This window comes from Heloderma suspectum, chromosome 12 (assembly GCF_057233095.1).
Source record: "Heloderma suspectum isolate Gila_16-S chromosome 12, 16-S_ref, whole genome shotgun sequence".
Lineage (NCBI taxonomy): Eukaryota > Metazoa > Chordata > Lepidosauria > Squamata > Helodermatidae > Heloderma > Heloderma suspectum.
In genome coordinates, this window is record NC_139469.1 from 25446047 (window position 1) to 25472169 (window position 26123).

General features: G+C 49.5%; 1 protein-coding gene across 1 annotated transcript; it reads left to right on the forward strand.

Annotated features, from left to right (window-relative positions):
- Positions 1-616: 616 nt before the first annotated feature.
- MSS51 (MSS51 mitochondrial translational activator) lies at positions 617-25630 on the forward strand. The gene is made up of 6 exons (XM_084819215.1): positions 617-801; positions 5403-5558; positions 7925-8049; positions 9419-9982; positions 21706-21799; positions 23258-25630. Exons 1-6 carry the CDS (start codon positions 617-619, stop codon positions 23493-23495), a joined length of 1362 nt encoding a protein of 453 aa, XP_084675341.1. The 3' UTR covers positions 23496-25630.
- The last annotated feature ends 493 nt before the right edge of the window (positions 25631-26123 follow it).

Sequence of the window (26123 nt, forward strand, 5' to 3'; positions counted from 1 at the left end):
GACAGGTTTGCCTTCTCCCTGAAGCTGGAAGATAAACATTTTGTCACGGACAACTTTGTTCCCTGAGCAGTTGGAATGTTCACGGACATTCATGTAACATCACACCAGCTCAGTAAATTGTCTTCATTTGATGATGCCACTTGTGCATCATCAAAAGAGAACACAGATAAGCCTTGAGTTTGCATATGCTGATTTATATGTATAGATATAAATGTAGATATTACTGCTATGAATTATAGTGGGGGTTGGGAAGAAGGTAAGTAAGAGACTTGAATGCTGGCTACTCAGTCTGCTGTCCAGGTGCTGACTTGATGGGCAACTTCAAGGCCCCTTTGTTCTCACTTCTTCTAGCTCTTTCTCCTTAAACGGGCCTTGGACTGGACACCCTTCACATAGGGCTCACCGTCAAATAAAGGACTGTCTTCTGACAGCCCTTCAAGCTGCGGAATATTGTCTAGGACGCGTGGCATCCTAGCATCATTGCAGCAGGGGCATTCCAACACAGACTGGTGCTTTACCTTTCAAAGAGGCGCTGTTGGAAAGTTTGTGACCTCCTTCCTTTACCCTGCAAATTTACAGGTTGACCCCTGTTCTAGATTCTCTAACTCTACCACAGATGGCTCAGAGGAACAAATCGGTGGCTTCCAAAGCCAGCCGCTCCAGGAACAATCCCACAGAGACTCCAGGTGTTACAGAGCCCAATATGGATTCTCTGGGCTTCCAGGCGATGGACACCAATGTCCCGGGTTTGTCCCAGGTCATTCTTCAAAAGCTCAACATGAAGAGCTACGATCAATACAGGTGAGCCATGCTGGTGAACACACATTCCAGAGGATGCTTAAGTTCCTGAGGTTTTTTTGTTGCTGTAAGTCAGCTGCACACAAGTCGTTCAAATACAGTCAGACTCTGACAAGTAGGAATCTGCAAGCTGAGAGTCAGGTTCCAGGTCTGTAGGCAGCTCAGTATATGCAAGCTTGTATTGGATTTGGTTTTGGAAGAATGGCGAGGAGTCAGGTGTGAACTAACACGGCATCCTATATGCTGTTTGTAGTACACAGAGCCCTGTATAGCCCTGTATATTGGGCATTTTACTGTGGCCATGCTAGAAGTCAATTACTTCTTGCACACAGCATAGATTACGGAGGCAGAGAGTGAGATCTCACAGCTGCATGATCTCATTCTCTGAGATAAAGGTTCTCCTGTGAGAAACTGAAGGAGAAGCCTACCTTCTCTTGATGGGAGTTATTTGTTTCCCAGCCTGTGTTTCTCCTGACAGTTTCTGGAACCTATAGAAGAGACGCCTATAAAATCCAGCAGGCTGGTTTGCTCTTTGTTCTCACTTTGGGAGGAGGAAGGGCACCCACCTGCCCAGAGATAGTAGGCGCTTGGGATGATACCCCATTGCATCCAGGGAACCAACATGGCACCCATTGAGGGGATTGTGATCTAGCAATGGAAGGGAGTGTGTAAGTTTTCTCTTGCATTTATTGTTTATATTCTGCATCCATATTACATCATACACTTTGTATTGGCATCCTTTTACACAAATGGTCTTGTTTCATCTTGGTAACTCCAGAATCCATTTTGACTGGGCCCTGAGTGGGTCAGACCTCCAGCTTAAGTCAAAGCTGAAATACAGGTCCCAGTAGGGCAGGCATCAGATTTGTATGGGACATTTGAGCAGGTCTGCAGGAGGGTCAATAAGGAAGCACAGGTCATCCCAAGCCAGGATCAGGAACCAGGTAAGCAGTTCAGTCAGGGTAACCAGCTCAAGAAGGGATAAGATCAGGAGCCAGGTAGTCTCAGACACTACAATTGTCCCCATTGACCAGGGACAGCCCCTGTTTTCTGATCATTGTCCCTATTTTTACCTTTTGTGGGTTGCTTTGTTAAAGTTTTTGTTAAAGTGAGATGCTAGCATTGCCATTTCTCAGCTTCATTGCAGTGCAACTTTGGATGTCTCTTTAGAGTTGTTGCGAAGCCTACTGTTAGATGGTTATGTTTTTCTGGGATGTCTTGAACCAAAAGAACAATTGTTCATTGGCTTTTAAAACCAATAGATGGGGCAAGCATGGCAGAGTAAATGAATACAGTAGGCTTGGGCAGAGATCTTCATTATGAAAAGAAGGATGTTACATATGTTGGAGGATATGTGTAGCTGGTCCACAGAGAGGGAAGAAGAAGGAACACAGGCTAGGAAATACAGGGTTGGCGCTAGGGATGTCTGGATTTTGTGAAATCCATCCCGTGTGTGTTTCGTGGATTGCACAGTGTCATTCACGGCATCCATTCACAGACAGATTCATTTTTTTTTGGTAATGCAGAAAAATACGTAAATAATTCCCTAAGAGGGTTCACAACAATTTTTGTAATTTATGTTAGTATGTAACATTTAGCATATTGGCCCCCATTCCATTCAACTTTTCCCCATGTATGTCTCAGCAGAAAAGTGCATATTTTCCCACAAATAAATCTGCGTAAATTTCAGGAAAGTAAAAAAAAAAGATACCAAAGTCCACGGCCTCTGTGCAGCCTGAGGGGGTCACTCAGCAGAGAGTTCCACAGGTCGGATTCTTAGAACACTGCGCTCATTTTAGTCCATCTAGAATTTCTTCAGTATCCCTAGTTGGCACTCAAGTTCAAGGCTCAGGCAAAGACTCAAACCTGACCTGGAAATCAGAGGAAGAGCCATGGCTCAGTGGCAGAGCCCCTGCTTTGCATGCAGAAGGTCCCAGGTTCGATCCCCGGCATCTCCAGGTAGGGCAGGGAAATACCTGCTTGAAACCCTGGACAGCTGCTGCCAGTCAGCTCTGACAATTCTTGTCTAGAAGGACCCATGGTTTGACTCAGTAGGCAGCTTCTGATGATCTTAAATACGTATAGCCAGGTCAGGTCAGAACCAATAGACTGCCTGCAGGGTGGTGGTGGTGGGGAGATCACCACAGTAGGATGTAGAACACATATGGGAAACCTGCAGCCGGCAGACGATCCTCCGCTGACTTCCATGCAGCCCCGCAATCCCCTTTGTCTCTCCCTGGTTCATTTGCTTGCGTGGTCCCCATCTAACTGGGGCTTCTCAGCTGTTCCAGCACCCATCAGCTGGAGAGGAGGGGGAAGCATGCGATGTAGGGTGGCCACTTCTGAATTGCCGAAAAAGAGGGCACAAGGGGACACCCCTTTGCATAAAATGTGCATATGCTCATTTATATGTATAGATGCACATTTATAAATTATTATTCTAATTTAAAAGGAAATAGAGTACATCTCACCATAGTGTGGGAGACTGACCAGGCGAGCTGTGTACCTTGCTCAGTCTGCTGTGCAGGTGCTGTGGATGGGCAACTTTGAGGCCCCCGAGCTCTTCCTTCGGATGGTTCTTTTTCTTTAAACTGGACTTGGAGTGGACAGCCCTTCAAACAGAGGACGACTTCAAAGCAGAGGACAGCCCTCTGGCAGCCCTTCAAATAGAGGACTGTCATCTGTAAGAGAGAACACCTGGCCACACAGCGATGGAATCTTTGAGATCCCATTGTATGCTTCCCTCCTGCCCAGATTGGTCAAAATGCACCAGGAGGGGAGACTTAAATCTCCCGACTACTGTGTGCTGAGGTGTGTGTGAGTGTGTGTGTGTGTGTGTGTGTGTGCCTGTGTGAGAGTGAGTGGGGGGAAGCCTGTGTGGGTACGTCCGCATGTGTGTGAGAGAGGGGTAGCCCAGGGCCTGGCCACGTTGTCTGGCAGCATGCAGCCCTCGACCCATGGCTCAGCGCCGTATGCCGCAGCCAAGTTCAAAAAGATTGTCCATCTCTCATGTTAATTTTGTTGTAAACATCTTAATTTTGAGTGGAGTGGAGAAGGACCATACCAAATCAGTTTGGGGTTTTCAAATCCACAGGCCCTGGCTGATTCACAACACGTATGAAATCACATCAGTGGATGCCTCTCAGTGAACTGTGGGACCTGTCTCCATTGACAGTCCTAGAGTGATATGGAAGCTCTATGGAAGCACAGAGCACTATGGTGTGGGACGCGGAGCAGAGTCCTCCTATAGCGCCAGGGTAAAGACCTGCAGGTTTATTGTTGCTCACGGGTACAGCATTGGGGAAGCCAGATATAGAGTGCTATGGAAGTCTATGTGCAAACCAGCCCCACCATTTAAAACCAAACCAAACCAGTACTGCCTATTTGCATAGCAGGCAAGTATCCCACCAGTTGAATCTACATGCTGCTATGCCATGCTCACTCGCTTTGTTTTAGAAACCAAAAGCTCTTGCTAATCTTTGCGTTTGCCTTGCCAGATGTGCCTGGCAAACACAGGACCTGAACTGTTGTCCAAGATCAATCAACAGACAAACTGGAGAGGGTTCAGTGGAGGGCAGTGAAGATGATCAGGGGACTGGGGAAAAAAAGCCCTATGAGGACAGACTGAAAGAACTGGGCATGTTTAGCCTCGAGAAGAGAAGACTGGGGGGAGATGTGATAGCGCTCTTCACGTACTTGAATGGTTGTCCCAGAAAGGAAGGCCAGGCTCTCTTCTCAATCATCCCAGAGCTCAGGACACAGAATAATGGGCTCAAGTTATAGGAAGCCAGATTCCAGCTGAACATCAGGAAAAACTTCTGGACTGTTAGAGCAATACGACAATGGAACCAATTACCTAGGGAGGTGGTGGGCTCTCCCACTCTGGTGGCATTCAAGATGAAGCTGGACGGCCATCTGTCAGGGATGCTTTGACAGATTCCTGCATTGAGCAGGGGGTTGGGCTAGATGGTCTTATAGGCCCCTTCCAACCCTACTGTTCTATGATTCTATGAACAGTTAGGAAAACTAGATGCAAGAGCCAAGTTAGCAAGGGTGTGGTGACAGGGTGGATAAGAGAGAGAGAGAAACCTGGTTTGCACATGACAAGAAGCCACCATGCACGACAAGCCATCTGCAGCCCTAAAACAGATCATGGGTTCTGGGTGGTGGTCAAGCACCCCAACACCTCTCCCTTGCTGGGATCACACGTAATGACAAGGTATGGCGTGTTCCCGCCATGGCTCAAATATTCAAAATGTGGCCACTGTCACAACGAGAAACCCCAGGGGGAAATTCCCCCATGGTTGCTTCTCATTACGTGCGAACCCTTGGATGGTGTGGTGAGTGGTTGGACTTGTCAGCAAAACCACCCGCCACTTTGGTTTGTCCGTATCCACTTGAAGTAGCCCACTAGAAAAAGTAATAGCATGCTGTCCAGGTTTTTACAGAATTGCCCTCCTTTCAAATACCACAGCTATCCTCTATGACAGTCACCAAATTATTGGCGCTGCTCTCTTGAACATTGCTAGAACATTGACTTGTGCACTGTACAATCAGGATGGGAACCCTTTTCCCTCTCTTTTGCCTGGGCTGCTTCCTTATAGGTCCGCAATGGAGGGCAAGGAGCTCTGCACGGGTTTTGGCATCAGATCCTATTTTGAGATGTTCCAGAAAATGGAGGACACATTCAAGTTCTGCGTCGAATGCAAGAAACTTCCGGAATCTCTGCCTGATCCCAAAAGCCTGAGGCGGTGCAAAAGGTAAAAAAATATATATATGAAAAAATGGAGCTGTTGCTGAATTAAAGAAATCTTTGTTGATTAATTAATTGAGGTTTTGTTAATGGAATGATTAATCAAACAAATGTGCATATGACTAAAACCATTTTTATGAAGGGAAAAAAGCATACTTTGTTTTTAGATGGTGCATCTATATGTCACATCAGATGCCAGCACAGAAGAGGGAATGATAGTGAAGAGGGAATGCCTGATTAATTGGGGACGTCTTTTAGTTGTTTACGACGGTTTTTAATCAATTAATCTAACCAATAAAGCAATTAAAAATTACAGCCTTAGTAAAAATTCAGTTGTTTGGGGCCAAGAGAATCCTGTCCAAACAGTCATCAGTGGGTGGTGGGATCAGAGAGTTGACCCATGAGATATCCAGGGCCGGCCCTATCATTGGGCAGAGTGAGGTGCCTGCCCCAGGCGGTGGATGCTGAGGGGGTGGGGTGGCAGCTGTCCCTTAGCCGTTCCCTTTGGGGTAGCCTGCCCTGAGACCCCTAAGCTAGCCCGTTGCCCTCAAGTATGGTGGAGGACGCTCTCCTGTCACCAGCCTTGAAGTAGGATTCAACTGCCAGTCCAGCTGGATTTTGTGTGTGGAACTTGGGACTGGGGCACCTTTTTCTTTTGCCTCAGGCAACGAAATCTCAGGCCAGCTCTGGTCAGGGGCAGCGATGTCCCTTGAAGGTGGGGCCATACTACATATACAGTTGAGCAATCCTATACACATACCCCTGGGAGCAAGACCCACTGAACTCAGTGGGATGTACTTCCGAGTAGACATTCATGGTACTGCACTGTCAAACCGTTTCAAACATGTCTGACACAGGGTTGAGTGTTTGGTTATCAGTTGCTCACCTGAACCTCTTTCTCCTGATGATGAGCCTCAGCCTTTCCCCAAACTGGTGCTCTCCAGATATGTTGGACTACAACTCCCATAACCCCCCACTGAACTATGCTGGCTGGGGGATTATGGGAGCTGTAGTGCGACACACCTGGAGGGCACTAGGTTGGGGAAGGCTGAGGAACCTCTCCTCTCTCTTTGTGCTTCCCCTCAGATGTCTCATCAGGCTACCTTAACAGATGCAGTCACACATGCCCACTGAAGTAGTTGAGCCCTGGGGATTGTAGTTGTGTGACAAGAATTGAGACCTCCATGTCTCAGAGCCCACATGAAACCATAATTCCCATGGTTCCTTGGAGGAAGTCATGATGCTTTAAGCTCGTTTTGCAGGGCCGACCCAAGACATTTTGCTGCCTGAGGCAAAGGACAAGATGGCGCCCCCTCCCCAGTCCACGTATAGAAGCTGACTGGACTGCCAGCTGGATCTTAGGTCAACACTGGCAGCATCCTCCCCCACAGGCTAGTTTAGGGAGCGCAGGAAGGTTGTGAGGCAGACACAGCTCCATCCTCCATCAGAGGGGAACAGAGTTCATGAGGAACAGCCTGGAGGCTGCCCCCCAGCAATTGCCGCCTGAGGCAGTTGCTTCACTCTGCCTAACAGTAGGGCTGGCCCTGCTGGTTTGATATGATTTAAACCTTCGGTGTACTGAGTGTAGCTCAGGAAGTAGTCCGACAATGGTTCATAACTTCAGTCAATCCCGGCCTACCACCAACTTTTCCTGTTTTCCACAGCTGCCACCTCTCCCTCATTGTCTCTCTGAACCATCTTGCCTGTCTACTTGCTCCCTTTCTCCCTACCCCTGTGGTCATTTAAGGCAAAGTAGACCAAGGCCTACTCTTCCTACAGATCCGTTGCTAGGCAACAACTTCTCCCTGCTGAAAACAAATATGCTGACCATGCTTACTATCTAAGAAATCAGGCGCTGGGCCCAGGGCTCAGGGTTGCCTGGCAATCACATCTTCTAACCTAGAAGCCCAGCTGGTTCCTCAATGGTGTTGAGAAAACAGTTTGCATATTCTCAGAGGCATATGATTCATATCTTCCATGGCAGAGCTCTGTAGCTTTGAAAAAAGGCTCCTAGGCTCAGGACTTGTAGATGTGCCCTGACATAAGTGTACCTTGGGCCACTCAGTGAGTCGGTTCACACAAACATGGCAGTCCTTCATGGCTTATTTAAGCCGTGGTGGGTTGCGGCGTATGCTGGTGGCCGTTTTGAATATTCAACCCCTGTTGGTGGGTTGCTATGATTTGCCATGTCATCCGAACGTGGGCGGCTTGGGTTCAGAGAACACGGCAAACCATGGCAACCCCCTGCCGGGTTTAAATGAGCCACGGTGGGCTGCGATGATGGTGTGAACCTGGTCAGTGAATAAAGCCCACTTTTGTCCTGGATATGGGAGCCAATGTGGCCTGGTTAAGCTTTTGTTCTTCCACTTCCAGATGCCAGAATGTCTATTACTGTGGTTCAGAGTGTCAGCGGGTCAACTGGCCCGTCCACAAAAAGTTCTGCAAGAAGCTGAAGCTGGTAGCCCTTGACCGACTAGTGGAATGGCTTGTATTCACAGGTAGGCCTCAGAATTTAGGATGCCCAGGTGTCCTACTTTGCAGAGGACGGCTATCTGTTTGAAGGGATGTCAGAAGATAGTCCTCTGTTTGGAGACATCCTCTAATCCAGGGGTGAGGGACCTCACACCTGCAGGCCAAATCTAGGCTTCCTTGGTTCCCAATCCAGCCCCCCAGGGTTCCCCAGTTGGCCTCACACCCTTTTCCTAGTCACCCCCCTTTCCACTGACCATTGATCATTTCCTGGTTTTCCAGCTTTTGCTCGGCTTCTTCCCCAATCTTAAAAGCTTGAAATGCCTCTCCGAAGACTTACTGGCAGTAACAGCTCTAAGCTAAAGCTTCACTGAATTGGAATTCAGCCCTTGAGATGAAAATGTTTCCCCACCCCTGCCCTATTTGAGGGCTGCCCAAGCCAGGGCTGGTTTAAAGAGAAAGGATTATTTATTTCTTATTTATTTACTTTATTTATTACATTGATATCCCACCTTTCTTCCATTGTGGAACTCAAGGTGGCTACATGTGGTTCCCAGGTGGTCTCCTCTCCAAGCACTGACCAGACCCAGACCTGCTTAGCTTCAGCGGGGTGGCTGTCTCATGTGCCTTCAGACCATGTCCTGGGACCAAAGAACTCTGAGAAGGGAGAGCCGAGAGGCCTTAAAGTTGCCCATCAAGGGTCAGCATCTGGACAGCAGACTGAGCAGGCAGACACAAGGTCACAGGGCATTTCTACATGAGGCTTTTACCCTGCACCTTTACCGAGGCGTCTGCTTCCGGATTCTTTGCGGGACTAACTTCGGCTCCTTCACATGTGCTTTTTCCCAGGGATTTTTCTTTCTCTGCCTTCCTATATGTTTCATTCTACAGCCACTAGATGGGGCAGTGGTATAGCGGAATTGCGCAGTTACACGAGGCTCTCATTCCGCCATTTCTAAATAATACCAGACTTTCCTTGTTAGGAATAAAAACCGCAGCAATAGTTGCAAAGCATGGGAGACACCCTGGAGGAGGAGGAGGATGTCAGATAAGGACCATCAAACTACTGTGAGCGAGCAATCATGAGTGCACAGTAAACGCCTCGTGTAGAAAGCTCAGAATCTTCCCCACTATAGTGAGATGCACTGTATTTCAATTTAAAGGATAGTCATTATTTCCAAATGTGTATTTATACATATAAATTGGCATATGCAGATTTTATGCAAACCTCTTTTGTCTTTCTTGGAGCTTAATGGGCTCTGGGGCTTGGAGGCCATGCCCTGCCCCTTGGAGGAATCCAGGGCTGTGTGAAGTAATCAGAGCATGCATAATTGGGAGTGTGGGCAGGATTCTGAAAGACAGGGTGCCCTGAGAACATCTTGTTGACTCTCCATGTAGGCGACATCCCGTTTCCCACGGGCCCCTGGACTAAGCGAATCCAAGACGTGAGAGGCTGGGAGGACTGGCTCTTGATGCAGGATGGCCTGGATGAAAAGCTCAGCTCCATCATGACCAGCCGTTACATGAATATCCTCTGGGCCAACGCAGGGAAGCCGAAACCCGATGAGCCGGAGCTGATGGAGTCAGTCAAGCGGGTGACGACAGACTTCGTGTCCCGGCCAGCCACCATTGGCCTGGGGATCCATGCCTTCAGGCTCGATCCCTACGCCAAGCCGATTACGGTGCACGTGGTCGGGGCTTCCCACGTCGAGACCCTCAATGCTCGGGTGACGGATTATGATGAGCTGTCCCACATGTTTCCAAAGCACCAGGGCATCGAGGTGGTGATGGTGGGTGTCGACATCGTAGACGGACCCATCATGAGATCTCCACTGGTGGCCTTTGGGCCCCGGGAAAGAGTCTACCTCAGCAGCTACAAGGGCCTTTATCACGACTTCTGGGAATCGCAAGTGGAGACTCAGCAGGCTGCTCGGCCCGACATTGTGGTTGGCTTCCATCCAGGTATGTCATTCCAGAGCCTGCTCCCCTTCCTCCCTCTCTAGGCCCCCTAGCATTTACAGTGCTGGGAGCATGACTGGCATCATAATCAAGATGGGGTCTTGTGACTGCTCCCAGAAGGATCTCAGAAAACTTTGGTTGTGACGGGAGTATTTAGTAATGATGCCTCCTCCCAGAAAGGCAATTAGCAGAGGAAAAACAAAAAGCCGAACAAAACGAGTGTTTACCAGTCCCACGCGCACACAAGGCTTATCTTAGAATAAAAGGAGACCACACCCTTCTCTGGTGAAGAAAATCGTTTTACTCACAAATATTCTTGCACATACAATGCAGGTGCAGCATAGAGTTCCAAAAGGCGTTTGTTCAGTCCAAGAGCAAGAGAGCAAACACACGTGCTCCCAGCAATGGAGGAGGTCAGAGAGAGAGAGAGAGGGCGGGAGAAGGAAGGGGAAGAGCAAAAGGAAGACATCACAGGAAACCACATTGTAGGCTATAGAGATCCTGAGGCCAGCTGTGGTCAAAACTCCCATGAACCAACTAACTGCAACACCGCCCCCTTCCAGTAACTTGTAGATGAGGTTGCAACACTCCCAACAGGTTAATGGGAAGCCACATAAACAACAAGAGAGATCCAATCCAGAGGCAGGGTCAGTTGCAAGGGGAAGAGCCATATGGTGTAGTGGCTAGAGTAGCCGTCCCCAACCTGGTGCTCCACAGATGTGTTGGACTGCGACTCCCATTATCCCCAGCTGGCATGGCCCTGGGAGATCAAAGGTCAAAGCTGCACAGCCATGAAGCTTAGGGTCGAACTACACATTACATTAAATCCATAGTGTGCTTGTTCTGTTTTTCTTTTACTCAAAAGCAAATATGGAGGGGCTGATCCAGACTGGGACTGCAGGGCATGGGGAGAGGAGGTTTAATCCTTCCCTTCCCAGGTGTGACCCCCCCTCCCTGAAAACGCCCACCCCCAAGTGTCAGTTAGATGCAGTAAAAAAAACCCTCCCACCGGCACCAATAGGTTGACTTTTTTTTTTTTTAACTGCTCTGCTAAGTGCTGCAGAGGGAGGAAATTTCAGGTGGGGGGGCTGGCTGGGATGGGAAAAATTAAACCTCCCCTCCTTGTGTGATGTGGTCCTGATCTGGTTTAGTCCTCCGTGCTTGCTTCTGAGAAAAACAAAAACGGAAAGCAAGCTGCACTCTATGTATTTAATGCAACGTGTTGTTTGATCCCCCGCCCCCCTCTCTGAGCCTAAACTAGTAGTTCTCAGTAACTAACTACCTATCGCGTAGTTACTGAGAAGATAAAATTGGACAGAGAACCACATACACCACTCTGAGCAACTTGGCAGAACGGTGAGATTGCATAAACGCCATAAATACAGGCAGGCCAAGGTCCAAAGCGTGGAGTCTGTGCAAAAGAGGGTTGCATCAGGGAGGGAGAGCAGACAGGGGCAGAGGTTAGGTACTGCCCAGGTGAAAGACCCAGGCCTAACCTAGAAGCACTTATTGCCAGGCCTTACTGGAGCACCACTTATGTGTCATCAGAATAAGTAAGTAAGTAAGTAAATAGACAAAAGGGGACACTAATCTGCATAAAATTTGCATATGCCGATTTATATGCATAATTGCAAATTTAGAAATACACAACATTTTGCCATAGATGGGGAGACTGTGACCAGCCTGCTGTCCCGGTGCTGGCTGGTGACGGGCAACTTCGAGGCCCCTGAGCTCTCTGGAGTGCTTTAGCTTTAAACTGGACTTGGACAGGACAGGGCTTGAAACAGGGGACGCGTTCAAAATAGAGGACAGTCCGCGGACAACCCTTGAATTAGAGGACTGCCCCTGACAACGTTTCGGATAGCCTTCCTGCGTAAAGTAGGCCGCACGCCACTGCCACTGCCACTGTCTTCCTCTGTTATTGGCCGGCCTTGGCCAGCAACACCACCCGTCTGGTGGAAATGCACAGGACTAGCCCAAGACATTTTGGTGCCGAGGGAGAGCGGCAAATGGGACCCGTCCTCCAAGTCAAAGCGCATGGTACCCAAGGCCAGCCAAATTACTTTGGCAGCTGAGGCCCAAAATCCGACAGCCACCTCTCTCTGTCCTTGGCAACAAAGAGCCAATAAATACTAAATAAAACAAGCATGTGCTGCCCTTTCATGACACCACCAATCAGCTGCCTGAGGCGACTGCTTCACTCTGCCAGGCTCTGAGGGTGTGGACACTAGAGGGCCCCATCCTGAGATGCTCCCTAGACCGGCCTGGATGTTTAAAGAGATCCCCTCTGCTGCAAGTCAGCCTTTCCTTCTCCTTTGCATCTGGAGAATGACAGCGCCGCATCCTGCTAGCCCACATTGAGGTCAGCAAGCTGGGCAAAATGTGTCCCCTTGCTCTAGTGGCATGGTGGTGGAGGAGGAGGTCTTTTGGTCTCAAGCCTTTTGCAGTTTGTTACAGGAGGAGCTGCCAAGACATGCAGGGCTTTGAAAGGGAAGCTGACAGGGAGAGAGCAGCGTTCCGGCAGCAACCTGACCTTTCTTGCAAGAACTCGCGGCCAGCCTGCGTAACTCAATCCCTGGCTATGGGAGCAGATGGCAGGCGATCCCTGGGGAAGACTTTCTGACAGGGGAGGCTGGTGGCTCCGGTTTCGGTGGGGCTGTGATTCCATTCTGGGTTTTCGCCAGAACCAGCCGGAACTCTAAAGGAGCTATGCATGGTGCTTAACCAAGTCCCCAGAATGGGTTCAGGATGGGTTGGATAGCTCCTCGGGAGAGCAATCCTATGTCCCCTAGACAGCATCTGGGGGAGCTGGATTTGTTGGTTTCCCGGCTCTGAGCTCGTAGACAGCACTACAAGTTCGGAGCTGGGAAACCGCGCTCCCCACCCCCTCCCCCTGTTAGCCAGCACAGAGAGAACCACGCCGGCTGCCCGTGCATGTCTCTCTGTGCTCGTAACATGGAGCACGGAGAGGGAGAAAAGGGGTGGCCCTGGCAGTGGGGCAGGGAGGAGACCGTGGAAGCTGCTTTACTCAGCTTCCTATCAGGTCTCTGGACCCATTCCTGCCCCATCTCCGAAGCCAGGCTCAGATGCCTGAAATCGGGCATCTGAGGCAAATTGCAGGGAATCCTGCAAGCAACCGACTATCTCGACAGGATTGTGCCCTTAGAATTCTGGCTGGTTTGGACTGAAACCCAGAATGGAAGCACAGCCCCACTGAAATTAGAGCCACCAGCTTCCACTGCTTTCAGATGCTTTCTGTTGGGGAGAACAGTCACCTGACTCCGGGTCCCATGAGGCACACATTTACCCGCTTTGCCCGACAGAGATGGGCGCAGCCCTGCTCCAGAAGTCCATCTCATTTCTTTAAAATAACAACAACGTTTTGGGATTGAAGTGTGCCTGGGCGCTCCTGCCCCAGCCCTTGAAGTGACAGATAGGCTTCCTAATCCCAAATACATGGGAACTCACTTGAGTTATTTGGTGGTAGCGGTAGGGACACTTTGCACATGAGCAGAGGCATTGTCTTCCTGAATACCGCTGCAACAACTTCTCTCTTTGAGGAAATGAACAGCTCCATCTCACACTTGGGGATCTCAAGAAACTATTCATGCCCCACCCCCTGCTCCCATTCCCAGCACTCAGCCCTGTTATTGCTGCCCTCATTCTTTGAAAGGATGTGGTCTTCAGACACCCTGCTACGCTCTCCTTTCTACAAGGGAATGCATAATGGTTACTGTAGTAAAACAGGTAGCAGATACCCAGTTCAACCTGGGAAGGAAAATTCCAGACAGGTTGAAATCTCTAGTTCCCAGATCTCAATGAGGTAAATTTCCCCCTTTTCTCTCTGTCCTATTCCCTCATGACTGACAAATTACTTGTACTTTCCAGTTGCTACCACCAGATGTTGCACGGATGGATAGGCCATCTTGCAATGTATCTTTCCCCCACTTCTCAAGTCCCACGGCTGGGCTCCCTTGAAATACCCCCTTACCTTCTTTCTTAATTTTACCCATTGGGATCCCAGATCTAGTATCTGGGATCCCAATGGGCTATCAGCAAAATAAAACAAATAGCAGCAACAAAAGGGATTCCTTCCACCTCGTTCATTATCATGAAACCCACCGGGCAGATGTATTTAGGGTAGCAGAGACCAGAAACTGCACAGGCTGGATTTTTCATTAAACAGGATTTGAATTAATAATAATAATAAGCATCATTTATTAGAGAACTTTCTCAGAAAAAGATTCAAGGCATCTTACAACAGGGATTAAAATATATAATACACTTAAAACAATTTAAAACTGCTAAAAACAATTAACAAGAAAATACTGAGACCTGATAAAACAACTAAATTAAAAAGCCCATCATATGCCATCAAATGTCGGGGAGTAGAGGAAAGTCTTAACCTAGTGCCAAAAAGGTGACAATGTTGGCACCAGGCAGGCCTTGTTGGGGAGATTGTTCCAGAACTGGGGGGCCATCACCGAGAAGGCCCTCTTCCTTGTTGCTGTCCTCCCCACCTCCCTCAGAGGTGGCATTCATAGGGGGGCCTCAGATATTGATCATAGTGTACAGGTATGTCCATTTATTGATTATATCAATAATACAAGAAAAAGTATTTAGGTGCTATCATGGATTGGGCTTGAGGGTATCTAGAGCCCTTTTGTTTTCAACTCCAAAGAACCTAGTCAACCAGCCACTGGCAACTGCTTTGCTCCCAAAAGCCATAGAACACCCCCACCCCCCAATCCGTGTCCATATGTGTGTCCCCCCTTTAATTCTTACCTTGATTCCATCTGTTTTACTCAATCTGAAAGTCTAGTCTTTCCCCCCATGTTTCTACTAGATTCTGCCCTACAGCCTTAGAATGGGGTGGGTGGGGGTAGGGGGTGTCTCTGTTTGTACGTCAGCGCCTCTTGCATTCCCTCAGACAGGCTCACTGGAATCATAACAGGCCGAGCTACTTGCACGTCCATACTTCTTCACTTTCTGGCTGAAATGATATCACCAAACTAAATCTAAGCTAAAAGGGCGGTATCGACTAGCTGCAGAGCATAAGCAGAGAGCAAGGCAGGAACTTACCAGTGACAACAGCGGAAGAATGTTCACAGATTTCATGTGGGGTAAAGTGCATAAGATACAGAAGGACCTGCCTTGAGCGGAATTTTTGGTGGAAAGGTGAGATATAAATTTAATAAATAAAAGTAACAATAATAAGTAAAAGTCCCAGATCAGATCATTGGTTCATCCAGGTCGGTATTGTTCCATTGACTGACTGGGCTGAACCTGGGACATTCTGCAGGCTAAGAAGATGCTGTGTCACTGACCTACAAACCTCCTCTTAAACATAACGTAAGGTTCTAATCCTCATGTCTCTGACTAAAAAGCTGGTTTAAACAGAAGCGCAGGAACCTGTTTTACCTAGTCATATCTAGCTCAGTACCATATGCACCAGGGGAGGCAACGTAATGCTTGTGGATACCAGTGCGCCCCCAGACACCTTTCTTGGCACCCACCAAGGTGCTTTACCCCTCCCACTTTTAAAAAACACATTTTCTTACCGGCAGCTAGGATTGCTGAGAAATAGGTTTCTGTTGGTGCTGAAAACTGTGGGCTCAAAAGAGTTGTTTAGTGTATCGGAGCTCAGACCTTGCCTCTGCCTTGTATTCTGACTTTTGGGCAGGTGACTTGCCTTTTGACACACTTCCCATGGCAGCCATTTTGGGGTGGTGCCCAGGGACAGTTCCTCAAATTGCTAAACGTGCCCACGGCCCCAAAAGGTGGCCTATACTGATCTGTAGCGGCTCCCTGGGTTTTCAGACAGGGGTCTTTCCCAGCCCTGCCTGAAGATGCCGTGGGCTGAACCCGGGGCTTTCTGCATGCAAAACGTGTGTTCTACCACTGAACTACAGCTGCTCTCAGGGCTGGCCCTACCATGAGGCAGAGTAAGGCAGTCACCTCAGGCAGCAGATTTAAAAGGGCAGCAAATTGTTAGCTATTCTGTTTGTTAATATTATATTTTTAATGCTAGAGATGAGGGAAAGGTGCTTGAGAGATTTTCTGCCTCATGTGCCCAAATAACATGTCTGGCTTTGCATCCTAGGGCGCTGTTTCATTCATTCATTCATTCATTCACGAATGACATTTATATCCCATCTTTTTCCTCTTGTGAGGGACCCAAGGCGGCTTACATAATCCTCCTCCTCTCCATTTTATCCTCACAACAACCCTGTGAGGTAGGTTAGGCTGAGAGTCAGGGACTTGTCCAGACTGAGCTTCATGGCTGAGTGGGGACTAGAGCCCAGATCTCCCGAGTCCCAGTCCAACACTCTAACCACCACACCACACTGCCTCAACCAGCAAAATGTCTTGGGCCAGCCCTGGATGCTGTTCCCATTACAAATGGTACGCAGTCTTTAGGCACTCTCTTGAGCCGGCCTTTCCTAATCAAAGGATGGTGATTAGGAGCGTGTGTGTATGTTCAAGAAATCCTGTTTATGGCTGTGCGCTCTGAGGATCCTCCCTAAATCCGTCTCTGAGCTACTGGAAATGGAATGCAGTAAATGGTTGCAGAGAGATCAAGTATTTTATCTGTAGGAGCACAATGCCAGCAAACAGGCATTGCAGCTCCAGGAGCTGGCAGAGGTCTTCAAAGGTTCTCGTCTGTCTTCAGCCCAATGAGAAAGGAACCTCTTCCCTATGCTTCTTTGCGTACTGTTTCCTGAGTTTGCTAGGAACACAGGAAGCTGCTTTATATCAGATCAGATGGTTTGTCCATTGAGGCCAGGACTGTCCGCTGGGCCTGGGAGCAGCAACCTAGGGTCTGCGTCAGAGGTCTTTTCCACCATCTGCTACCTGATGCCAGGAAACTGAACTCGGGACCTTTTGCACGCAAGGCATGTATGTGCTGCTCCTCGTGGTGAAAACAGATGTAACCTTGTGGAGCAGTGGGGCCTTCCAGAAGCGCCTTCACCACAATCCACCCAAACGCACCCCTTCCTCTCCAAGGTGGAGCTCGGGGCATGGTGGTGATGGCGGGGGTGGGGGGAGAGGAGCGTCAGCCCAGTTCCACAAGTCTGAAGCAGAAGCAGTCGGCACTTCACCCCCACTGAGGGACCGGAAGCACCCGAGAGCCAAGAGCTGTTCCATGAAAACGTGCTGCCAAAATGTCAGACAAACATTGATCCCCAGGGAAGTAATGAAACTTGAGGAGCAATGGAGCCTGCATCCCAAGGCCTGGGAATGTTGTTTGTGTCTCCTGCGGCTCTGTAATGGGTGGTGATGAGCCCTCCCGGACCATAGTTCATTTGCTAGATTAAAAGATCGGCTTCTCTGTTCTTGGCTCTCATCCAATCGTATAGATGTTTATTTCTCCATGCCTCCAGTTCCCTGGAAGAGGAAACTTTCCCCCCTGTTTTTCAGGCAACAACAAGGACAGCAACGACATTCTTATTTATATAGAGCCATGAATAAGCATGGTGCTTTAACAAGTGAAAGAAGATAGGTCCCTGCCCCAAAGTGCTTACAGTTTAACATCTGTTATAAAACAACAATGACAAATCCAGGGAATTGATCCAAGTTGTCCCTGGCATGAAGCCTGCCTGAAGTCACCACGTTTTCCTCTCCCAAAGACCTTGGCCCCGATGCCCAACATACGGGGACCATTTTTGATAACCCCCAAGTCAGGGAATAGCCTACTGCCCAGGCATACCCTTTCCACAACCATTTCTTCACATGGTCAAGGAATGAGCCCTGCAATTGAAAATGTCTGGGCAGGAGGATGCTGGGAGTGGTAGTCCATCACATCTGGAGGGTGCCCAGTTGGGGAAGGTTGATGTAACATCACACATCATTTGCAATTACCCATTACTAGGGGAACTCAGGAGAGGACCTGTGGGTGGCATCCCTTGAACCCTCTACTTTGGGCTGTTCATTAAAAAGTTTGAGAGTTGCCGTCTTAGCATGCCCACAATTTCTGGGATTCAACAGGCACACTCGCCAGAGGGAACCTCTGGATTCCAGATGTCCCAGTCATAGTTGTACATCTGAGGGATCTCTCCTTTACCAGCAGAGCCCTAGTTTTGCCCAGCTGTCTTGATGGCGGCCATGCCTTTTCCGATCAGCTGTTCATTGCTGTCAGTGTGCATCTGGCTGGGATTAGGCTGAGTGCAAGAGATCTGAGGGATACTGACAGGATTAATCAGTGTTCCTCGTTAGCATACCTATAGTTAACTAGCTGGTTAAGTGTGAAGCAGCTGCAGGGAGCCAGTAAACACAGCCTCAAAACAGAGCCTGGTTGTGTCCTGAGGGCTGTCCCGCACATTACTGGAAATCTGCCTATGATATGTTGCCATGTGGGAAAGTACGGAGGGGGTGCTGGGGGATTCCCCAAGGTGCATCCTTCAGGCAAACTCCAATACCTGAAGTGGGCTTGGTTGGGAGAAAAGCAGCTGTGAGGCCTCTTGATGTTCTTGGACTGCAATTCCCATCAGCCTTAGCCACCATGGTCAATCATCAGGAATGATGAGAGTTGTCGCTGAATATCATTTCAAGGGCCATGTAGGGTGGCCGTGCATCCTCTTTTACAGAGAACAGGCCTCTATTTGAAGGGCTGCCAAAGGACTGGGAAAGATTGAAGGCAAAAGGAGAAGGGGACGGCAGAGGATGAGATGGCTAGACAGCATCACCGATGCAACGAATATGGACTTGAGCACGCTGCGGGAGAGAGCGGAGGACAGGAAGGCCTGGCATGCTGTGGTCCACGGGTCACGAAGAGTCGGACACGACTGAACGACTGAACAACAACAATAGAGGACTGTCCTCTGTCTTGCAGTTCTATTCTGTTTGAAGGGCTGTCTGGTCCAAGTCCAGCTTAAAGATCAGGAGCCATCCGAAGGAAGAGCTCGGAGGCCTTGAAGGTGCCCATCCACAGCACCTGCAGAGCAGACTGAGCAAGGCACACAGCTCGCCTGGTCACAGTCTCCCACACTATGCTGAGATGTACTCTATTTCCATTTAAATTATAAGAATTATTTCTAAGTTTGCATCTATAGATATAAATCAGCATATGCAAATTTTATGCAAATCAGTGTCCTTTTTTGGGCGGGGCATGTCCTCTTATTTGGCCATTCACAAGTGGCCACCTTAAGGCCACACATTCCCCACCTTCTGGTGCTGGGGCATTATTCTAGCTTTGTGTACAAGAGGGACCAGGTTCAAATCCTGGACATGCTCTTGTGAGCAGGGAGAAGAGGGCTGCTTCTTTTATTGTGGTGACGATGGCCACTCACTCAGATGGGATTGCACAGATTCATGGAGGACAGGTCTGTTGCCAGCTATTAGGCCTGATGGCATTATGGAGCCTTCATGTTCACAGGCAGTCTATCTCTGAATACCTGTTCTGGAGAGCAACAGTGGGAAATGGCTTCTGACTTCATACCTTGCTTGTGTCAGCTTCCTGAAAACACCTGGCTGCACACCGTGGCAAGCTGGATGCTGGACTTTAGGATGACTGAGAATTGCATTTCCATATGCTTTTGATAAGAATTGACCAAAATGTGCAAACTTCTCCATCTTCAGGTCAAAACGAACTTGAGATTTAAAAAAAATCAAAATGCGAGAGAAAGCAAAACCAACAGATTTGCCTTTCATTAGACTTGGCGGACCTTTGGTCCGATCCAACAGGACTGTTATGTTCACTGGGTAGGGGAGGCTTTGGGGAGGTAAGCAGTGGCGTGGGGAAGGTTCAGCTCTGTCCATGTGGTCTAAAAATAAGACTGATCACCCTCTACCAGTGGAGGCTGGTGGCTCTGATGTCAGTGGGGCAGTAAATCCACTCTGGGTTTCAGTCAGAACCAGTTAGAACTCTAAAGGACCTATCCAGGGTTCAGAAGCATCTTGGATAGCTCCTTTAGAGTTCTGACTGGTTCTGACTGAAACCCGGAGCGGATGCAGTTCCCCACTGACATCGGAGCTACCAGCCTCCACTGGCTGTAATCTCTGATCAGTAGCTGATTGGAGAGATGAGCTTTTCCCTGCTGAGCACTGAAAAGGGTGTAGGATGAAAAAGGCACCCACAATAGAGACTTATATTATTAATATCTCCCTCCCTTCCTAAAGGCGTGAAGCACCTTGGATAGCTCCTTTAGAGTTCTGACTGGTTCTGACCAAAACCCGGAGCAGATTCACTGTGAAGCACCTTGGAGAGCTCCTTTGGAGTTCTAACTGGTTCTGACCAAAACCCAGAGCAGATTCACTGCCCCACTGACATTGGAGCCACCAGCCTTCACTGCTCTCTACTGTATAGATGGCTGGAGCAGACCCGGTGTGTCTAGTTTGGGCCTTAAAATTGCCCTAACTCATTTTGCACCACCCAGCATGAGGTACATTCTCCTGCCCCTCTGCAGTTTTCGAACCATGGTCACTCCGTCCATCCTAATGACAGGGATTTTCCTAGTAATACCTGTCAAGCCCTGGAAGGCAATCTAAAACTTTCCATAAAGCACCCTGCAGTGTGTATGTGTATCTGGGATTATGATTGCATTCTGCGCTGGCAATGCAAGAAATCTTTTCCAAGAACAAGGCTGTGCCATCCGCCCTCCCCATAACATTCTGTGGGTATTAAGGTGTTAGCACCAGGACAGCGAAATGTCCTTGTAAATATGCAACCACCTCAGCACGTCAGCCCAAGATTGCAGAATGCCAGAGAAGACTTTGCAAACTGGGAGCAAATTTCACCTCTGACCGACTCTGCCGTCCCCAAACGCTCCGAACTTGGGCACAGTCTCATGCCAGCCATGTTTTCCAGTGATGATGTGCAGGCTGGCATCCTTGTTCCGACAGCTGCACAAACAGAAAGTCCCTCGCTATTCTCCTGGGAAAGTGCCAAGCCTCGTTCTCTTCATGGCAGAGGTGAGATTGGCATGTGGCGTCAACAGAAGCTCCTTTTAGGTTTCAAAGTTGGGGTGGGGTGGGGGGGCAGGAAAAGAGCCCGACCTTGGAAGGCATGGAACTGTCCGCTGGCCTTGTGCACCAACCAAGGGAATGTTCTTTAGAGTAATCTCCCATAATGCCATTGCACTATTGGCCTCTGGAGGCACCCAGGGAAAATCAGGCGCAACTCTGCCCGGTGCCCTTGTCTTGAGCCCAATCTCCACACGACAGCATGTTGTGATGAAACAAGGATGATAAAACAAGCATGTTGGGGACAAGGCGAGCCCAGAGCCCTTCTCCTGACATGCCAGCATTCTATGCGAAGGGAGGGTGTTTCCCACATCACCCCATGGGACGATTTAGTGGACACATCTCCACACCATTCAAGAATCGGTCCTCGGAGCTGCTGACACCCCGGGGGAAATAAAACTCATTGCATTTACAACAGCTCCGAGATTTCAAGACAGTTCTTGCCATGCCAGCGGAGACCATTTGGAGCGATGTGAAGGCCAGCTCAGCTTGCAGGCGCCCAAACATCCCGGTGCAGAGTTGCTCCGCCTTGTGTCCTTGAGCAAGAGTTGATTTGCAGTGGGTCGATGTGTGTGTGTGTGTGGAGCAAGGGGGGGCAGCAAACAAGGTCTCCAACAATTTCACCCACACCCACTCTCCCCTGTATATTTACAACACCATGTAAGCTGCCCTGGGGATGTTTTTGGAATGGTGGGGCATCAGTCCTTAAAATAAACCCGGGCGTCCAATACAGATTAGCCATTCCCTCCCTCCATCCCTTGTAGGGTTCCATGCCTGCCATGACCTGATGGAGAGCTGGCTGCCCACCTTGCTGCTTCTCCGAGACTACAAGATCCCCTCGCTCTTCACTGTGTACAGGTAAAACATCCCTTTTCTCTCCTGGCCAAGGGCAGCGTTAAGGGTCGGCAAGGTTGGGCACCTTCTAAGGGCAGGGGCCCACTGACAAGAGCCTCCTGGACTTGCTCCTCCTCTTCACCATGGCAGCCTGCTTGCTCACCTGCCTCTTGCTCTGGTCCAGACAACGGGGGTGGTGAGAAGGTGGAGCAGGAGATGCCACAGCTGGCTTTCTCCCTGGCTCTCTGCCTGTCAAGCCAGCAAGATGCTGAGGAAGAGGAGGAGGCGAAGAGCCGCTGGGGACAATGGGGGTGAGAAGGTAGACTCACTGAGGGAGGGGGCCGTGGAGGGTGTCTTGCCCAAGGACCCCGAAAACCTGGAACCGGCACTATTCCCCTCACCCCGGCTCATTCACTACCATCACTAACTTGCCCAGTTCCTGAATTTAGGGCTAAGCCAAACATGGCACTATTCATGTCTCTAGCCCTGGAGCAATGAATAAATAAACTGCACATCCCTCCACCCCCCATCTGAGTTGCTCCTGTTCAATAAGCGCACACACACACACACACACACACACACACGCCAGTGATGCAGGGGCTAAAGACATGAATAACGTCACATCGGGTTTGCCCCTAAGTTTGGCTTTACAGACCTGGGAAATGATGAAGTAGCCCTCCCAGACCTGGTGCCCTCCAGGTGTGTTGGTCTGGGGGTTGGCGGACATTGTGGTCCAGCACATCTGGAGCAGGACGGCAGGGGCGGTGGTGGCCTCGGCCTCGCTCGAGTTGGCAAGATAGATTGGGCCGGGCTGGCTTTTTAAACTGGCAGCTAGGGATGTCAGAGGAATCTGGTCGGTGAGTGGAGCTCTGCGGCCTTTCATCGGCTCGACCCCCTGGACTCTGTTCCGTCTTCCGCCAGCTGGCCCGACTCAGTCTGCAGCGAATTGGGCCACCTGGCAGATTTTCCGTATTTTTTTTTATTTGCAGAAATAGACATTTGTGCAAATCGCAGGAGCAATTTGCATAATATGCTCGTTTGGGCTGCAGTTTGTGCAAACTGCAGCCTCATTTTGCACAAACCACACAAACTATGGCCGAAATTATGCTAATTGTGGCTGAAATTTGTGCAAATGACTATTTCTGCAAATAAAAAAAAATACATCAAAAGTCCCTGGGATCTGGGGAACATGCGTGGCTCGGCTCACAGATGCCAGCTGAGTCGGGCGCGCCGCAGAAGTCCGGCGAGCCCCAAAAGGGCCGGATATCCCGGCAATGGACGTCCATACTGGGGGCTATCAGGGGTTGAACCTGGGACCTTTTGCATGCAAATGGTGCGCTCTCCCACTGAGCTATGGCCGCTCCCCATGATAGACAGCTGCTGGCTGAGTTGGACTCAGCTGGACCACAAGCTGCATACAGCATGGAACTGGAGCCTTCGGCCATCTGTATAACCCCCACCCCCCTCGCTTCTTCTTCCCAGTGAGCAGGAACTGAAGAATTCCCTCAAGATCCTGATGGAGCTGGAGACCCAGATCACCGGCTGCGGGGCCAACCCCTTCGCCTCCCGCAGACCAGAACAGGCCTATTCAAACCCCAACAAGCCTCCCGTCTACTGCAGCTCCCACTATGTGATGTTCCACGGCCTGTCTGGCCCCCCAGATGAACTGGACGTAGGAGAGCTGGATGGGGAGGAGGATGGGGATGGGGAGAGGAAATAGCACCTGCCTGCTCCAGCTAGCGGAGGCGTCCCCTTTTCTTCACACAGCGGGCAGGGATCTCGGACACCGAAGGGGTGGCTTGGGTGCACGCTCATGCTTAAAGCTGCTGGTGTCCTTGCAATAGAAGGGCCAAGCAAACCCACCATTCGCAACTGTCCTGTCTTGTCCCAGGAGCCTCCTGCTTGGGTTTGTTATGAGGATCCCGAGATTTAATTCTGCGCAAAAGGCAGTGGTGAAGTGAAGCCAGTGCTTGCCCTCACTTTTTTATTAGCAGGCACGCTCAGCGGTGAAGCCAGGGGCTAAAATCCAGCACTTTGCAGCCCAGAACCACCACCCCCTGCCGCCGCTGCCACCCCCAGCGACCATCTAGACAGTGGCAGGTGATGAAAAGCATCAGGGCGGCCATTTTATTCACATACGATGGTGCTAGGATTTAAATGAGTTTAAAATGCAAAACAGCACACGATCAGAGTATTTCTTTTATTAGGGTTGGCAAATATTCTAACATAACAGGAAGCAGTTGTAAAGCATGGGATGGCGGAAGAGACATGTTAGTTGTGCGCTTCACAACTGAAGTAGTACGCATGGCCATCTAAAGCATTCCCCAACCCCATAAGGGAGCAATCCAATGGGGATAGGCAAGTGCCTATCCAACATGGGGCAGGCGGCGTGCAGAGGGGATCTTCTCCTCCACACTCCGGCTGCCCTGCATTTGCAGCTGGATGGCCAATTTCGGCTGTCTGGCCATAGCGCTTCGGAGCGGGGGGCGTGGGTGGGCCCGGCCAGACGAGACATAGGAAGCATCGTACTGGCCCTTCCGAGGTCACCTCCCCTCCCGGGAACCTCTCCTTTCCTCCCACTCCATGCTGCTCTTACGAGCATGGAGCTGGGGACAATCCACACCGCCTACGAGGTAGTGGGGGCAGGGGCACGGTGGACGTTTTCTGGGAACCAAAGTTGGAGCACATGCTCCAAGGTCAGTTCCTGAAAAAACTGAATAATCCTATGGCTGGCCACTGTCTAGCTGCTCTAGGATTGCGCCCTAAGACTATTAAAGCTAGGATCTAAAGTTACTTTGCTGCACCAGTGGGGATGCTGATGACATCTGCCACCCCACCCCACTGCCAGATTTCTCTGTTCCCTCTGAACTTAGCTGCATCTCTCACAGTAGCTGGGGTGGGGTGGGAAAGAATTTTCCCCACAATCAATACATCGTTCGCTGATGTAATGCAAAGGATTTTGGGGTGGCTTGATCTTGAATGGGCAATTAAGACCCGGCAGCTTTACAGAAGGCCTAATCGTGGTGAGGAAGAACGCTTCTAGAACTGGTTTGTTGATATGGGCCAACACAGCTGCCTGCATTTTTGGCCTTTCCCTAGGAGTCACCTCGGAGACTGTCATAAGGGACACCTACACTTCAACATCTGCCACTATGTCACTGGCAGAAGGCATAGAATTAAAGGATCTGGAGCTCAGGAACTTGTTTTCAATACCAGAACTCAACAGTCTTTACACACAGAGATCCACTCCTGGTTACCCCAAGCTCCCTACGTTTTAGAAGTGTAATTTAGGAGTGGGTGGGGAAGGGAGAGTCACTTCCATGCTGTCATTGTGGAACAACTGGAAGTAAGAAATCCTTAAGTGGTCTTCTGCAAATCGCCCAGAGATTTACCAGTAGATCCAGATTTACCTTCTGCCCAGGCTGCTATTTTACCTGGTGGCTGCTGGGATCTTAAGCCAGAATGCCATGTTCCTTTGTTGCATTGTGCATAACTCATTCATGCACAGTGCTCTCTCTCTTTTAAAATATATTTGCCAGAAATCCAGTCCAGTGACACGAGACGTGTGTGAAGACTGTTGATGCCCATAATCGGTATAAGGGCAGGATGTAATATCCCTTCTAAGCCTTTATTTCCATCACTTACACGCAGCAGCTGACCCAAGTCTCATCCACTTAACCTATTTACCCAAAGAAATACATGAGTGTCCATAAATGTTTGGTTGAACTGGATCATCTCCTAGCGGGACGAGCTCTTAAAATCACTAACACGTCAGTGGCAGAGAATGTCTTCAGCCATTTCACAGTAACATTAATGCAAGATTTTTGGGAAAATAAATATGCTCATGGTCTTCACAGCTTTTGGGTGTAGTATTTGTTTGCTGTTTGCCTTACTAGTTGAGTTGAATTAACCTTCTTCAACCTGGGGAACCTACAGCTGTGTTGGACTACAACTCCCATCAGCCCCAGTCGTCTGAATGGCACCAGGTCGGGGGAGGCTGAATTAAAGGTGGTAAAACTAGGAATACCATGGAACTGCACACAGAGTAGAATTCAAGTGTTTAATAATAATAATAATAATAATAATAATAATTGGGGTTCCAACTCTGACAGAACCCATCAAGAATGAACAGGGTCTGTACCATGAAGCCTGATGGGACCTGCATAAGGAGCCCCTGGGTATGCATGCCAAGTGTTACCTACATCAGGAAAGCCTCCAGCACCACAGGAACTGACCAGCTTCCATGTCCACCGATTTAGGTGGGACCTCTGGAATCCAAAACTGGATTCCGGCATTGCGGTTTGACATTCAGTGGAGATCCAGCAAAAATGAGAAAATGCAGTTCTGC

Excerpts from the sequence above, each read along its gene's own strand:
- MSS51 (XM_084819215.1), top strand. The coding sequence starts at position 617 with ATGGCTCAGAGGAACAAATCGGTGGCTTCCAAAGCCAGCCGCTCCAGG. Across the intron at positions 802-5,402 it reads AAGAGCTACGATCAATACAG|GTCCGCAATGGAGGGCAAGG; the intron begins GTGAGCCATGCT and ends GCTTCCTTATAG. Across the intron at positions 5,559-7,924 it reads AGCCTGAGGCGGTGCAAAAG|ATGCCAGAATGTCTATTACT; the intron begins GTAAAAAAATAT and ends TTCCACTTCCAG.